Source organism: Brienomyrus brachyistius, chromosome 5 (assembly GCF_023856365.1).
Source record: "Brienomyrus brachyistius isolate T26 chromosome 5, BBRACH_0.4, whole genome shotgun sequence".
Classification (NCBI taxonomy): domain Eukaryota; kingdom Metazoa; phylum Chordata; class Actinopteri; order Osteoglossiformes; family Mormyridae; genus Brienomyrus; species Brienomyrus brachyistius.
This window is the reverse complement of record NC_064537.1, coordinates 6,299,686-6,313,679: the sequence shown is the minus strand read 5'-3', so window position 1 is coordinate 6,313,679 and position 13,994 is coordinate 6,299,686. Positions and strand designations below refer to the sequence as shown.

Genomic DNA, 13,994 nt, shown 5'->3' with positions numbered 1-13,994 from the left:
ATCATGACAGAATGACGGACCATAACAAGGAGGCGAAGCAGCAGACCGAGGACGAACGTTTCGGCCTGCTGCGGGAGACATACTATTGGCTGAACCAGCCTGAGGTCCAAGAGGACCCTGTGGCGCTGGAATACGCCAATCGCACGCCGATCGCTTGATGGAGACGTTCCCACCTGAGGGCGAGCATCTCCTGGAGGAGGTGCGTGCCGATCTCCTACGGCTAGTCCAGCGGCTCACAGAGCTAATTCCCCACCGTCCGTCCCGATGGAGACGGCACAGCCTCCAACCGCCACCGTGAACAAGCGGAAGAAGAAAAAGAGAAAGTCGACGATCACCTCGTCGATTGTCCTGGGGGCATGCACTCTCGTCCCCGCTTTTCTTCCCGCTGATGTTCAGGAGGACTCTCCGGGCAGTTCGGAGAGAGACGCTGGCGCCGGTAAACTGCCAGTTCAGGCAGCTTTCCCCGTCCGGGGAACACGCCGGGCCGTAGAGGAGCTACCACCGCCCCTTGAGCGGTATGTCTTCCGGCCTGAGCGGCTGGCCAACAAAGGGGCCAGCGCGATACGGGACGCTGTCACGCGTGTGCCCCGGAAACTTAAAGGGTCCACGACCGACTTGCCCGCACGGGACCTACCGGTCCCGCCGCCTGTGGATACAGCGTCCGAGCAGCCGCCTCCGCTGTCTCCAACCCAGCGCGAGCAGCCGCCTCCGCTGCCACCTGCTGCTCTAGAACAAGCGCCCCCCTCGCCTGCGGACCTGACTTCCACGCAGGCGCTTTCTCAGCCTGCGGACCCGGCTCCCGAGCAGGCGCTCCCATTACCTGCAGATTCCGTGCCCACGCCCGAGGCGTCCCTTACGCCTCCTATGACTGTGGCCCCTAGGGCCCTTGTTCCTGGCCCCACTCCCGTTCCGGACCCTACTCCAGTCCTGTCTGCCCCAGTCCCCGAGGAGGTCCCAGGGGACTCCATCGTCGCTCCTCCCTCTTCGGAGGTGGAGGAGCTTGAATGGGACCCCTCGGGGATCCTTCTGGTAACCCCTTCACCCTCTTCCCGATGAGCCCGACCCCGGCCAAGGGTCCTTGTGTCTGTGTCCCGTAAGGGGAGAGGGCACAGGCGCAGGGCTGGGGTCCCTCCCACCCTGCCCCCTGGCTCGTCCTCCCTCGCCTGCGCTGGGGCTCGGTCGGCGCCTGCGAGTCCTGGCCCTCCGGGTCGGCGGTCGCCTGCGGGCCCCCCTCCAAAGCCTCATCCCCCTGCCTCGCTCCCTCCTTTGGCATCTCGTCGGGCTCCTGCAGGCTCCCCAATAGCGGCTCCTCGGTCCTCCGGCTCGTCGGAGGACATAGCCGCCTGTGGCGGCTCCCCCCCTCTCCTTACCTTCACCTAGGTCCCCTCCAGCTCCCTCGTCCCCTTCTGTGTTGCTCCCTCCAGCTCCATCCTCGGTCCCTCGCCTGGTCTCCTGGCCCCTCCGGGGTCCCCTCCGGCTCCGGCCTCCCGGCCGTCTGCGGCCCCTCCGGCCGCCTCCCGTCGCCCGCTGGGGCTCCCTCGGGCTCCCCTTTGTTCCCCCGCCTTCTCTCCCTTCTCCCCTGCCTCTTTCCATCCTTCCTTTGCTCCCCCTTTCTCGGTCCCTCATCCCTTCGTTCCTCCTGTTCCCGTCCCTGGTCCCTTTGCTCCTCCTCCTTTCTCTGCTCCCCCTCGCTTTGTTCCTCCTGTCTCTGTCCCTCCTCTCTTTGGTTCTCGTCCCTTCCTTCCTCCCGTCTCTGCTCCTTGTCCCCCAGTGTTCCCTCCATTCACTCCTGGCCCTTTTGTCCCGCCTGTTCCCTCTGTTTCGCCCTTTCTTGTCTGTCTTTCTGCCTTCTCTGTCCTCTGTCGAGTGCTGTCCTACATCCTGTCTCTGGCTATGTTTTGTGCCTCAGTCCTGTTTCCGGTCACTCGTTAACTTTGTTATTCTTTTCCAGTTCCCGTGTCCTGTTCATTGCCTCCTCCCTGGCGCGCCCGGTGAAGTAAGTGCTGTCATCTTCAGGTTCAATGCCAGCGATCCAATCCAGTCCCTTCCCAGGAGCCTGTCTGACTCAGTTCATATCATTGCTACTGACTGAGAGCCCAGAAACTGTACATGTCAGTTTGTGCGATTCTCCTGGTCTCTTTACCACTGGTTCAGACTCAGTCAGTATAATCTGAGCCTTCACACCTGTAAATAAAGAGGTAGAGCAGACTTTTAGATGAGCACAAAGAAAGATGCAGAGAGAAAGAGAGACAGAGAGAGGAGAGAGACAGGGACCTGAGAGAGCCAGTGCTGTGAGGGTGAGCAGGGCTGGTAGGAGCTTCATGGCTGCAGGACAGAGGGAGGAGCACTGAGGTAAAGTACACACTGAGTCCCAGTGACTGCTGCTCTCTGTCACACACTGACACTGGCTCCTTTAAAAGCTGTGGCAGATATGCACTGAATACTCCAATAGAGGTGTGGGTGGAGCTAGAGGAGCCAAAATTCATCACATTCATCACGTCAAATTGATTTGCTTTGTAACGCCTAACTAACTGAACGTATTCTTCTGGAAGGCTGTGCACAAGCAACAATCACACTTTTGCAGAATACAACCTCACTGTATGACTGTATGACCTCACTGTAAGGCAACATTAACAAACAGGACTAACTGTATAGTTTAACTAGTCTCAAATTTTAGAGTCATACCCTGTTATAATTTCAGTCCTGACTGTCTATTAATTATTACTATAAATACTACAGTAAATATTAAATATTATGGTGTTGAGTGAATAAATGAGTACAGTGAATGCACAGTAGTGCAGGAACACAGTGTGAAATGGCATTTACGGATGTTATGTCAGTCACACTTACAGCACACACTGACCGTTCCGACTCCTCATGTTACAGATGGTGGGTGCACACCCCCCCAATTAACATTAACACTGTACAGGACATTAGTGTAGAGGACAATAACAACACGATAAATACACAGAGCTGTTCACTGTACTGGCACCAGCCCAGCATGCTTTGCTCATTGGGTTCCCCTCGTGGTACACTGCCCCCCTCCTAACCGGTCCCTGTACCCCCACCAAGTCCTGGCAGCACTCCAGGGAGCTCCGAGCCTCCCCCACTCTCTCCCCCCCCTCCCCCCATAGCCGTAGCACCCCAGTTCCCCCACCGTCCTCCTGACTGTATGGTTGTGTGACAGTGATGCACTCAGTAGTTATCAAACTTTGAATTTCATAGTGTTTAGCGCATGGTATGGTGTTTTCATTCTGTGTTTAACCAAACAATACTGCACATCTAATGATAAACTTGTATTCATATATTTACTTTTCATTTCCTGGTACTTAGTTTCGCTGTGACTGCTTGGTGCCCTAGTCTGAGACAGGCTGCAGACCTGCAGGTACAGAAAATGCACAGATGGATGAATAATAGTTAATTACAGTATTAATTTGTTTATTTTCATGTTTAGTGTAAGTAGTTATTTATATATTTATGTGTCATATCGATCATATTTCCATCTTACGATGAGTTTATTGGGACGTCATACCGTCGTTAGTCGAGGAGCATCTGTATAATTATTGTGTCCTTCTGCTGCCTGTATTTTCTGTGACACTGGGGACATCTGCTGGTTGCTATTAAAACTGCATCCATCTACTTCTAACAAAGCAGGAACCTGATAAGACTTTTCAAGGACCAGAAAGACTGGCAGAGAAATTCATGGAACAGATGGGTCTGGAAGCATTTCTAAAAGGTGGGGAGCCACACGAGAGAACTGGCTGGAATGATGCTTCTCATGTGGAAGATCATTGTTATGAAGGACAGATGAACGCATGAAGAGCGTCTCCATGAACACAGCTGCTCATACTTCTCCCCATATTGAGCTCTGGTGCCACATTTTTGGGGTTAATAAGGGACCATTACACACGATGCAGCAGAATGTCACCCGAGTGAGAAGTGGCTGACAGGCCTGGTCTCACAGACCCTCCTACTGTAATCCCATCCCTTCTTCTCTCCATCTCCTCTTACCTTTTACTAGACGCAGGTCACACTAAGTTCTCACAGAATGTTTACATGTGAGAAACATTGTTTTATTTCTGTAAGTGATATACAGCACTGTACAGACTTGTGCTTTGTCTCATTTGAATGGCCCCAGTGCCACTGATACAATGGCCATAGTCTCAGACAGTGTACTATTATAAACATGCAGAAAGTTAGACAAACCTCATTGTACACAGGACCCTGCAATCAGATCTCTGATATTTACCGTCTGTACCTTCTCCTGGGCATGTATTACTCTGAGTCTTATGTTTGTTTTGCATGCCTGGTGTATTTATGCAGCCAAGTGGCCATTCGGAAAGATGTCACGGTCTTACTTTGAAATATGATTGATATTTCAGCTGATGCAGGTACATGGAATATTATAAATGAATGATGATAGTTTTCAGACTAATAACTTGGGTTAATTAACCTGGAGGTGAATAGCTGTATAATATTGTATTCGGATTGAAGCCTATGAGTTGAGTCAGAGACAAACTACAGTCTGTGAGACGGCCAAAGTGAATCCTGTGTGACGTCAAAAGCCAGAATGGCTGGATTTAATGAATAACTAGGATACAATCAGAGCAAAGATAAATGAAATAATGGTCATATATAAAATGATCAGAGAAATTAAAGGAATTTCGATTCAATGTAGAAATAAAAATTGCAGCATATATATTGAAAATTACTGTCATAAATCTTAATTAAGGTGTAATATTTTGTCCACAGATTGTAAGGAGAATTATATTAAGTACAGAATCACTTCGCATAAGACCTGCATCACATTAGGTCTCAGTGAGTTTTTGTATCACTCTCCCATTACATTCTCTCACTGTGACTCTCGTGCACAGTAGTACACAGCTGTGTCTTCAGTCTGCAGGCTCCTCCCTTGTAAGGACACTGTGCTGCTGGAGGTGTCTCTGGAGATGGTGAATTTATTCTTAAGAGACTCTTTGTAACCAGTGCCTCCGCCACTGCTAATATACCCAATCCACTCCATTGATTTCCCGGCAGGCTGTCGGATCCAGTGTGTAGTATAACTAGAGACTGAATAAGAGACTTTACAGGAGATGCTTGGAGATCCTCCAGGTTTCACAGTGATGGACTCTGACTGGGTGAGTTCAACATTACAATAAACACCTGACGGAAAAAAGAGTGTTTTTGAACGTCAAGAAATACAGAATAAATCATTAACAAGAACTGCACTTAAATTTCATGTTTAACTGACTACAGCAGATAGACTTACATGTGAAAACAGCCAGTAAAAAGAATAAAGTGGTTGTAGCAGCCATTGTGTTACAGAGGCGTCCTTGAGTGTGACTGATGTCTGTGTGTTTGAAGGTGTCACTCTGGCTTTTATACAAAGTCCAGCAGAAGCAAATGAATCTCTGGGGATTGTTGAGTGAAATCAAGTGAAGCAGAGAGACAGATGGCTGTACTGCTGTATATGGATAACTGTGCTGTTTGAGATGGACACAAGCTGAAGAATGAGCATTAATGGCTTATAGATCTGCTGATGGTCTAATCAGGTCAGATTACCTTTGGTATTATGTTCAATATATGCTTATGTATAGATATTTTTCTCTATTTTTAACATTGTAGTAGATATAGTAGGTATTTTGATTTAATTTTCATAAACCCCTGTTGTCATTATCTCATAGACCTCTCAGATTTGACACTTCAACTTCAATAAATAGTAATATAGCAACTGCCTACATCTCCAGGAAAGGAATCTGACAAACAGGAATACACTCTAATGAAACTGGAGAATTAACATTTTAATTAGTGAGATTCCTGGTTATTCTGTAACAATAATGGCACATTTTGTGCAAATCGGAATATATGCCTATAGCCATAATGACATTAACACAGAGTGTACAGCCCAGCAGGGTAGGGCTCTGCGCCCATGTCTGGAAGGTTATGGGTTCAGCTGCTCTGAGTATTTATATCACTGTTGGGCCCTTGAGCACGACCCTTAACTCTGACTGTTCCAGGGACGCTGGCTGACCTGCTCTCTGACCACAAGCTTTCTTCACTCGTATGCTGCATTGGAAAAACATGTTTGCTAGATAAGTTAAACTTAAATAAACTTCTGAATCTAAGGCCCAGAATTAGAATGAATTCCCTAATGATTCCTGTGTGATGAAGGTCACAGACAGAGGATTATAGTCAGACGTCTCTCACTGAATCCTGAGTAGAGTAACACACTGCAGAGCCATAAGCTTTACAGCCTGCTGTTCTGAGTCACCCTGAACACAGAAGTCTGTATGACCCTCCATAAGGAGCTCTGGCGCCCCCTTATGGAGAAGAACTTAAACAGCAGCAAACAGCTCCCTGTCAGACCTTCATTACACCCAATATTTTTTCAACATATTACAGATACCATCCATCCATCCATCCATTTTCCAAACCGCTTATCCTACTAGGTCGCGGGGGGTCCGGAGCCTATCCCGGAAGCAATGGGAACGAGGCAGGGAACAACCCAGGATGGGGGGCCAGCCCATCGCAGGGCACACTCACACACTATTCACGCAGACATTCACACCTACGGGCAATTTAGCAACTCCAATTAGCCTCAGCATGTTTTTGGACTGTGGGGGGAAACCGGAGTACCCGGAGGAAACCCCACAACGACATGGGGAGAACATGCAAACTCCACACACATGTAACCCAGGCGGAAACTCGAACCCGGGTCCCAGAGGTGTGAGGCGACAGTGCTAACCACTGCACCACCATGCCGCCCCTACAGATGCCATACTTTTAAAAAAAAAAAAAAAACCTGAAAATGCTTTAATTTTGAATGTCTATCAATGAATCTTCTTTAATACTGGAAGTAAATTATTGCACCCTGTCTTTGTCATGATCCTTTTCAGTGTATTATGTTAATTACATTCATGATTAGTGAGTAATTAGTGAGGCCTTGTAATAAGTGTCCCCATCACCACAAACCCCAGCAAACCACCCCAGTGCTTCTCCTGTCGGCTGTCGAATGAAGCTGCTACAGTAGCTGCTGTCAGTGAGTGAATAAGTAGAGACTTTACAGGAGATGGTCAGAGACTCTCCTGGTTTAACAATCTTAGCAGCTGGATAATGAGCTCAGTATGACACTGGGCACCTGTAGGAAAAGAAACCGCTTCTGTTGAGGGAAACTGCATTTAAATATAGTACTATAATGCAAAATATAGGTAGTCAGTACAACAAACAGCAATTTAAAAATAATCATGTGTGTCATTCGTGATAAGGGAGGTCCGCTGTGGGATTCACCCCAATCCTCCCAAAGGATGACTCAGTATTATATACAGAGGCTGGGGACAGCAGCCCCCCCCCTATGGAACCGCGATGGACCATGTGTGGGAGATGGGAGGGGGGACAGTGCGGCTGCACAGTAGAGTGGTACACAGACTAATGTCAGGCACGTGTTTCTGTTTAATAAAGTATAAGAAATTAAGTTTCAGACATAATTGTTCCATATAAATGTGAATGTAAACCCCACAACACAAACAACTTAGGAATAAGATACCATTACTATATTAAGATTCAACATTTCAACACAAATACTTTTACTGTCACTGTTTGGATCCCCAGCTTTGTGTGCATTTTTGAATGTTATAAAAAGAAAATAACTAATTAAATAAATTATCAAACTACCTACATATATTTTCTGTCGTTCTGCTGATTTTTGTTCTTCTTGAAGAAACACAGAGACTCACAGGATGCAGCTGCCAGCAGCAGCAGAGACACAGAGATCATGGTCGGTGCTGAAGATGATCTGCTGTGAGCTGCTCTTCACCGTGTTCCTTAGGAACTACTGAGGGTTTAAAGAGAGTCAACAATGTGCTGTTTAAATGAGGAGGGAGGAAGGAAACAGGGACTCATTTGCACAGGGGTGGAGTATGAAATGCCCTTTGTAGTATTAAAGGACAGGAGGAGTGATACTACAGTGCAGGTGCTGATGTTCCGGAAGATTTACACACTAGGAGTGATACTTGTGGAATGGTTTACCAGCCTACGTTCGGGATGCCGATTCATTCTCGGCCTTTAAGACCCATTACTTCAGTTTATCTTGCCCACGACCTACCGCACCATAACTATGGCTGCTGGTGCTGCTGTACATGTTATTTATATCTACTATGCTTGTCCGTTTATGTGTCAACACATGTTCTGACCATCCATACTCTCTGCCTTCCCACATGTCTGGGTGGAGCCCGAAGTGGGCAGCATCTGAGCTGGAGTCCTGGGTCAGTCCCATGGAGGGGTGACATCACGAATGGGTCATACCAAATATATCACCGTGGGTGCAGCCTTCAGTGCCACCCGGCACAGCCCAACGTGGAGAATGGACCTTGGCCATCCTTCACAGGCCAACATGCATAACGGACTCCTTGATGGACTTTGTCTTCATTCTTAATCCCAGCATAAATCTCTCTTTTCACAAGCATGTCAACTCTTTTCTGTTTTCGGTAATGCTAGTTTTCCCAGGGGGGGTCGGCAGACAGTTGACCTTGGACCCCCAGAGGTTTTTTTTTCTCCTTACTTGGGAGCTTTTGGTTCCTCTCCTCCATTGTCTTCCGGCTTTCTTTATTAAAAGGCGCTATATAAAATAAATTGAATTGAATACTACAGTGCAGGTGCTGATGTTCCTAAAACTATATGTCATTAAAACATTTAAAAATGTAATACGATACACCCCAAGGGAACGTGATAGGAAGAACACAGAGAGAAAATTCATTTACTTATAAGCAAACAATTGTTAATGATTAAGATTAAGCTGAACAATGGGAGGAATCTCATCATTCCCACATATATGATGCAGATATGTATTAGTGGGCGGTCACTGGAACACTCTGTAGCGTCCGTCGAGTCTACATGCCTCCAAGCAGGGTGCTCAGCAGGAGCTCACAGCAGCAGCTTGATTTTGGTTTTCGATCAGACTCCCTGGGTAGAAAATGCTGTTAGCATACTAACAGCACATATAACCAGCATGCAAAAGCCCTCAGGGTGTGGGATGAAATTACTACTTCGGGGAACAAATTTAATAAGGTCACTTTAAAGATAAAATTACATAACAGAAATATAATTCTGAGGCGAATGTCTATTATACCTCCATATGTGTTTCAAATTGTTAGATGCCATTCAATAAACCATTTCAATAAACAACCTTGTGAATGATTTAAAAGCAGCAGCATCTATCTTCATTATTTCACCAGCATAAACCTACCAATTTTCACCTTTCATGATGCAGTATTTGGGATATGAAGGTTTTGGGGGTGTGAATGTAGTATTCTGAAACAGACTCCATTTCAAAACTGGTCTCAGGTTCAAACATGCAGCTATAAGATAAAATAAATACATATAAACAATACACAGCTCTGTAAAACATTAAGAGACCACTCTATATACTTTTTTAAAATCTGCATTGTTAAATTCTGGTTTAATCCTGGTTCTGCTGGCAGAAGGCTACACTGTGAGGCAGGCTGCTTCCATGCTCATGAGTTTCTAAGACCGCAGTACACAAGAACAGGGTGAAGAAGCAGGAGACACTGGGAAAAATCAAAAACCAGCCAGGTAGTGGGCAGAAGTAACCTTCTAATGCCACAGATGACCATCAACTTATCCGTCAGTGTCTAACAAATCGGAGGATGACCTCAAGTGACCTTCAAAAGGAATAGAAAACATTAAGTGTGAAGTGTACTGGTAGGACAGGCTCCTAGAAGCAGCGGTGAAGACCCATTAAGCAAGGAAGAAGCCCTTCATCAATGAGAAGCAGGGAAGAGCCAAGCTGGAGTTTGCAAAAAAAATGTGTATTTTACACAGGCTCATACCCATAATCCATAAACTGAGAAATGAGTGAAACTGAAAAATTTGATGCGGTGAGGGAAAGGGGGGCCACACTCCCCTGGGAAACTGTAAGCAGTGCGTTTAGTTATGCCTTACTCTGTGACATATTACAGACTGCAAGTTCCATACATTCTACTTGGCTTTATTCCTCTGTTCCTGGCACGTCCAAACTGCAGTGACCTCTGCCTGCCATCCTAATGTAATGAACTTTAAAGGGATGCTAGTCTTTTCCCCGAAGCTGCAGCGATTACAGACAACTGCATGTTTCATATCACCTCATCCATCACTCGCCGAAAACATGCACATTTGTAATTCCATCACCGCCCTGATGAAATTACCAAGAGACATTTTAGTTTTGCCACCTGTATGAATTACAGCTTCATTCTGTCTTCTGGGAGGTTATTTTAACAGAGCGTCTCAAGTGAATTCAGGGACCCTGGTAAAATTGTACTTTGACAGAGTTACATTTGAGTTTCATAAAAAGACCGCTTGCCAGCAATATCACCATCTTTTTTGCCACAGAAATCACATTCAGCAAGGCAGTGCTGCCTTTCTCCTTGGATTACATCGTAGTGCTAGAACAATCGCACCTTTTAGCTCTATATCATCCTGCTGCTCATTTCTTACCCATTTCAGAATTAATAAAACATAAGACCACAAGTTTATGACCTTCTCCTTACTATAGGGGTTAGGCAAGGCAGCCTCACAACACATGGAGAGGAATAAACACACATCCTGCAATAAGCTCTGTGATCAGCTGGGGTTTAAATGGTATAAAGTGTCAGGTGGAGCCAACTGTTAGTCCAACTGGGAAGGAAGGCAGTTTGGATCCAGGCTGTGCATTCTGCCAAATAGAAAAGGCGGAGATTGGAAAATCGACTGGGATCATTTCAGCCAGATTCAAGAGTCAGATACCTGTGAATAACATGAGGTGGAGAAAAGCGAAGATGGGATTCAGAGGGACCTACCATTTGCAACTGAACAGTGCAGCATTCAAAACAACTCAAAATAAGGGGCAAAAATACAGGCAATGAGATTAATCAAAAATGAATTTTACTCAAATACTCAGTTCTGTAAAAGTTCACTTCCACTCATGAAAACATGAAAAACACTGCAATCCATCCATTTTCTGAATTCATTTGTCCAATACAGGGGTGTGTGTGTCCAGAATCTATCCAGAAAGCTCTGTCTACAATGCAGGGACATTACAGACGCTGCTAAACCTTACCAAATGTTTTATCTCACCTCCATTAAATGTACCCAAACACTGATACCCAACTTCATACCCCTCCTTGCTGTGACCCATCACCTGACGGCTGGTTCCTTGGTTAAACTGGCCTCCACTACCATTGCTAATCAGAATCATCTCACTCATATAAAAGTTTTGAAGAGCCAACAGGATTCAAAGCCTCTTACACCTCAGGATGAATCGGAAGTCATCGGTCACGTGATATTGCATAAACTTAGCAAGCCCTGATTCCCAGCTTGAAGTCGCTGGGCCTCACTTTGAGGAGGCGATCTCCAGAATCTCGGTATTAACTGTCTCATCACTAAGTTCAGCACCTTTCACAAGGCATGGCCACGGTCAGAAAATGTGAGCCTGTCCTCTTCCTGAGTAAAGTAAAGCTCACTACGCTCTGTGAGCACAGGAACGGCCCGGCAATGTTTGGTAGGTTTCTGCATTGTTTGCAAGTACAGAATATTATCTGCGCGTAACCTAATTAAGATAAATATGGAATTTCATACAATATATGCTGTAGAATATGAGCTGAATAAAGCATATTACAAATGCAAAGAATTAAAAAAAATTAACCACTGACCAAATATGGCACCTATAGTTGTTTTTCAAATAGAATTCTAGAACAGAATGTTACCGTGACAACTCTGATGTCATCATTCTGAAGGTATAAACTGAGCTGTAGGCACTAATACCACTTCAAAACAAATCAGACATCGAGCGAGACACATCTCAAAATGAAGTGCTTTACTCTGAACTGCTTTAGGCCGCAAGCGGTACCAAATGACGCTGGGGAAGCTAAAGAAAGGAAGGAAAATGGAGGGAAAAAAAAGATATCCTGGATAAAGAAGTTTTTTTCAAAAAAAGGGAAAGGAAAAAAGGCAATGGTGGTGGAGAGCCAGGCAATGGTGGTGGAGGAGGAGAGCCAGGCAGTGGTGGTGGAGGAGGAGAGCCAGGCAAGGGTGGTGGAAGAGGAGAGCCAGGCAAGGGTGGTGAAGGAGGAGAGCCAGGCAAGGGTGGTGGAGGAGGAGAGCCAGTCAGAGGTGGAGGAGGAGGAGAGCCAGGCAGTGGTGGTGGAGTGCAATGCAAAGGTGGAGGAGTGCAAGGCAATGGAGAAGGAGTGCAAGGGATTGGTGGAGGAGTGCAAGGCAATGAAGGAGGAGTACAAGGCAATGGAGGAGGAGTGCAAGGGATTGGTGGAGGAGTGCAAGGCAATAAAGGAGGAGTGCAAGGCAATGGAGGAGGAGTACAAGGCAATAGAGGAGGAGTGCAAGGGATTGGTGGAGGAGTGCAAGGCAATGGAGGAGGAGAGCAAGGCAATGGAGGAGGAGAGCAAGGCAATGGAGGAGGAGAGCAAAGCAATGGAGGAGGAGAACAAGGCAATGGAGGAGGAGAACAAGGCAATGGAGGAGGAGAACAAGGCAATGCTGAAGGAGTACAAGGCAAGGGAGGAGGAGGAGAGAAAGGCAATGGAGGAGGAGTACAAGGCAAGGGAGGAGGAGGAGAGCCCGGCAGTGGTGGTGGAGGAGGAGGAGAGCCAGGCAGTGGTGGTGGAGGAGGAGAGCCAGGCAGAGGTGGTGGACAGCCAAGCAGTGGTGGTGGAGGAGGAGAACAAGGCAATGGTTAAGGAGTACAAAGCAAGGGAGGAGGAGGAGTGCAAGGCAATGGAGGAGTGCAAGGCAATGGAGGAGGAGTGCAAGGCAATGGAGGAGGAGTGCAAGGCAATGGAGAAGGAGTACAAGGCAACAGTGAAGGAGTACAAGGCAACAGTGAAGGAGTACAAGGCAATAGTGAAGGAGTACAAGGCAAGGGAGGAGGAGGACAGCAAGGCAATGGAGGAGTGCAAGGCAATGGTGAAGGAGTACAAGGCAAGGGAGGAGGAGGAGAGCAAGGCAATGGAGGAGGAGAACAAGGCAATGGAGGAGGCGTACAAGGCAATGGTGAAGGAGTACAAGGCAAGGGAGGAGGAGGAGAGAAAGGCAATGGAGGAGGAGAACAAGGCAATGGAGGAGGCGTACAAGGCAATGGTGAAGGAGTACAAGGCAAGGGAGGAGGAGAATAAGGCAATTGAGGAGGAGTATAAGGCAATGGACGAGTACAAGGCAAGGCAATGGAGGAGATGATGCAAGATGAATACGCCAATAGTGGATGAGAACATAGAACTTTGACTATCAGTACTATTTAAATATGTAAATTCTTGTAAATAAAGCATTAAAAACGAATAAGAGACAGGTGTTTTCATTTGAATTTGAGTAGGTGTCAGGAATATTCCAAAAGTCTATTACACGTGTTGCCGATAGGGGGGCATATGGTTTGGGTGATAAGGGTTGGGGCCATACATTTTACCGATTTTTGTAACCCCCATCCCCCGTAAGCACACGTGCGCTGGGTAGTTGACCCCCCCCCCCCCCCCTCGCGTACGTACGTACGGGCGATCGTCAGTCGACTTATGCACTGCTTTTTGGAACTACAAACGTTCCTGTTAACTTTAGGGATAACAAATGAGATGGGATGTCATGAGATTTACCGTAATAAAATCACTTTCAAATAAAACTAAATGGGTCGCCATTTCCATAATGTTATAGCACCTTCTAAACCAGATATTTCGGAGGTCCGTGGTGCATTGCCAACCTATATATTTTTTTAGATAATTTATGAGATATTGTTTAAACAGTCCGATCGTCTTAAAAATCTCATGTTGCATTTTGAGTTATATGCACGTATGGAATGCAATCCAGCAGGTCAGGTATCGTGAACGAAACGCTTAAATTTGAAATTTCTCAAATTGGTTCACCCCCCCCCCCCCCCCCCAGCATACGCACGCAAAATTCGGTCAAATTTTTAGACCCCTTCCGTGCGTACGTAATAAAGTATGGCCCCTTGCCTTTAAACTTTA

The 13,994-nt window shown here is 46.6% G+C and overlaps 1 protein-coding gene across 4 annotated transcripts in view; it reads left to right on the top strand.

Annotated features, from left to right (window-relative positions):
- LOC125741967 (golgin subfamily A member 6-like protein 22) overlaps positions 1 to 13,324 on the top strand; it is a 66,820-nt gene extending 53,496 nt beyond the window's left edge. For 3 of the 4 annotated variants that reach the window (XM_049013559.1, XM_049013560.1, XM_049013557.1), the window contains exons 2-3: positions 12,142 to 12,615; positions 12,673 to 13,324. In XM_049013559.1, the coding sequence (XP_048869516.1) occupies positions 12,208 to 12,615; positions 12,673 to 13,221 (957 nt within the window). In that variant the 5' untranslated portion in view covers positions 12,142 to 12,207 and the 3' untranslated portion in view covers positions 13,222 to 13,324. Of the gene's footprint in view, positions 1 to 11,902; positions 11,989 to 12,096; positions 12,616 to 12,672 lie in introns of those variants that run through there. The other variant, XM_049013558.1, reaches the window with a different exon arrangement.
- The last annotated feature ends 670 nt before the right edge of the window (positions 13,325 to 13,994 follow it).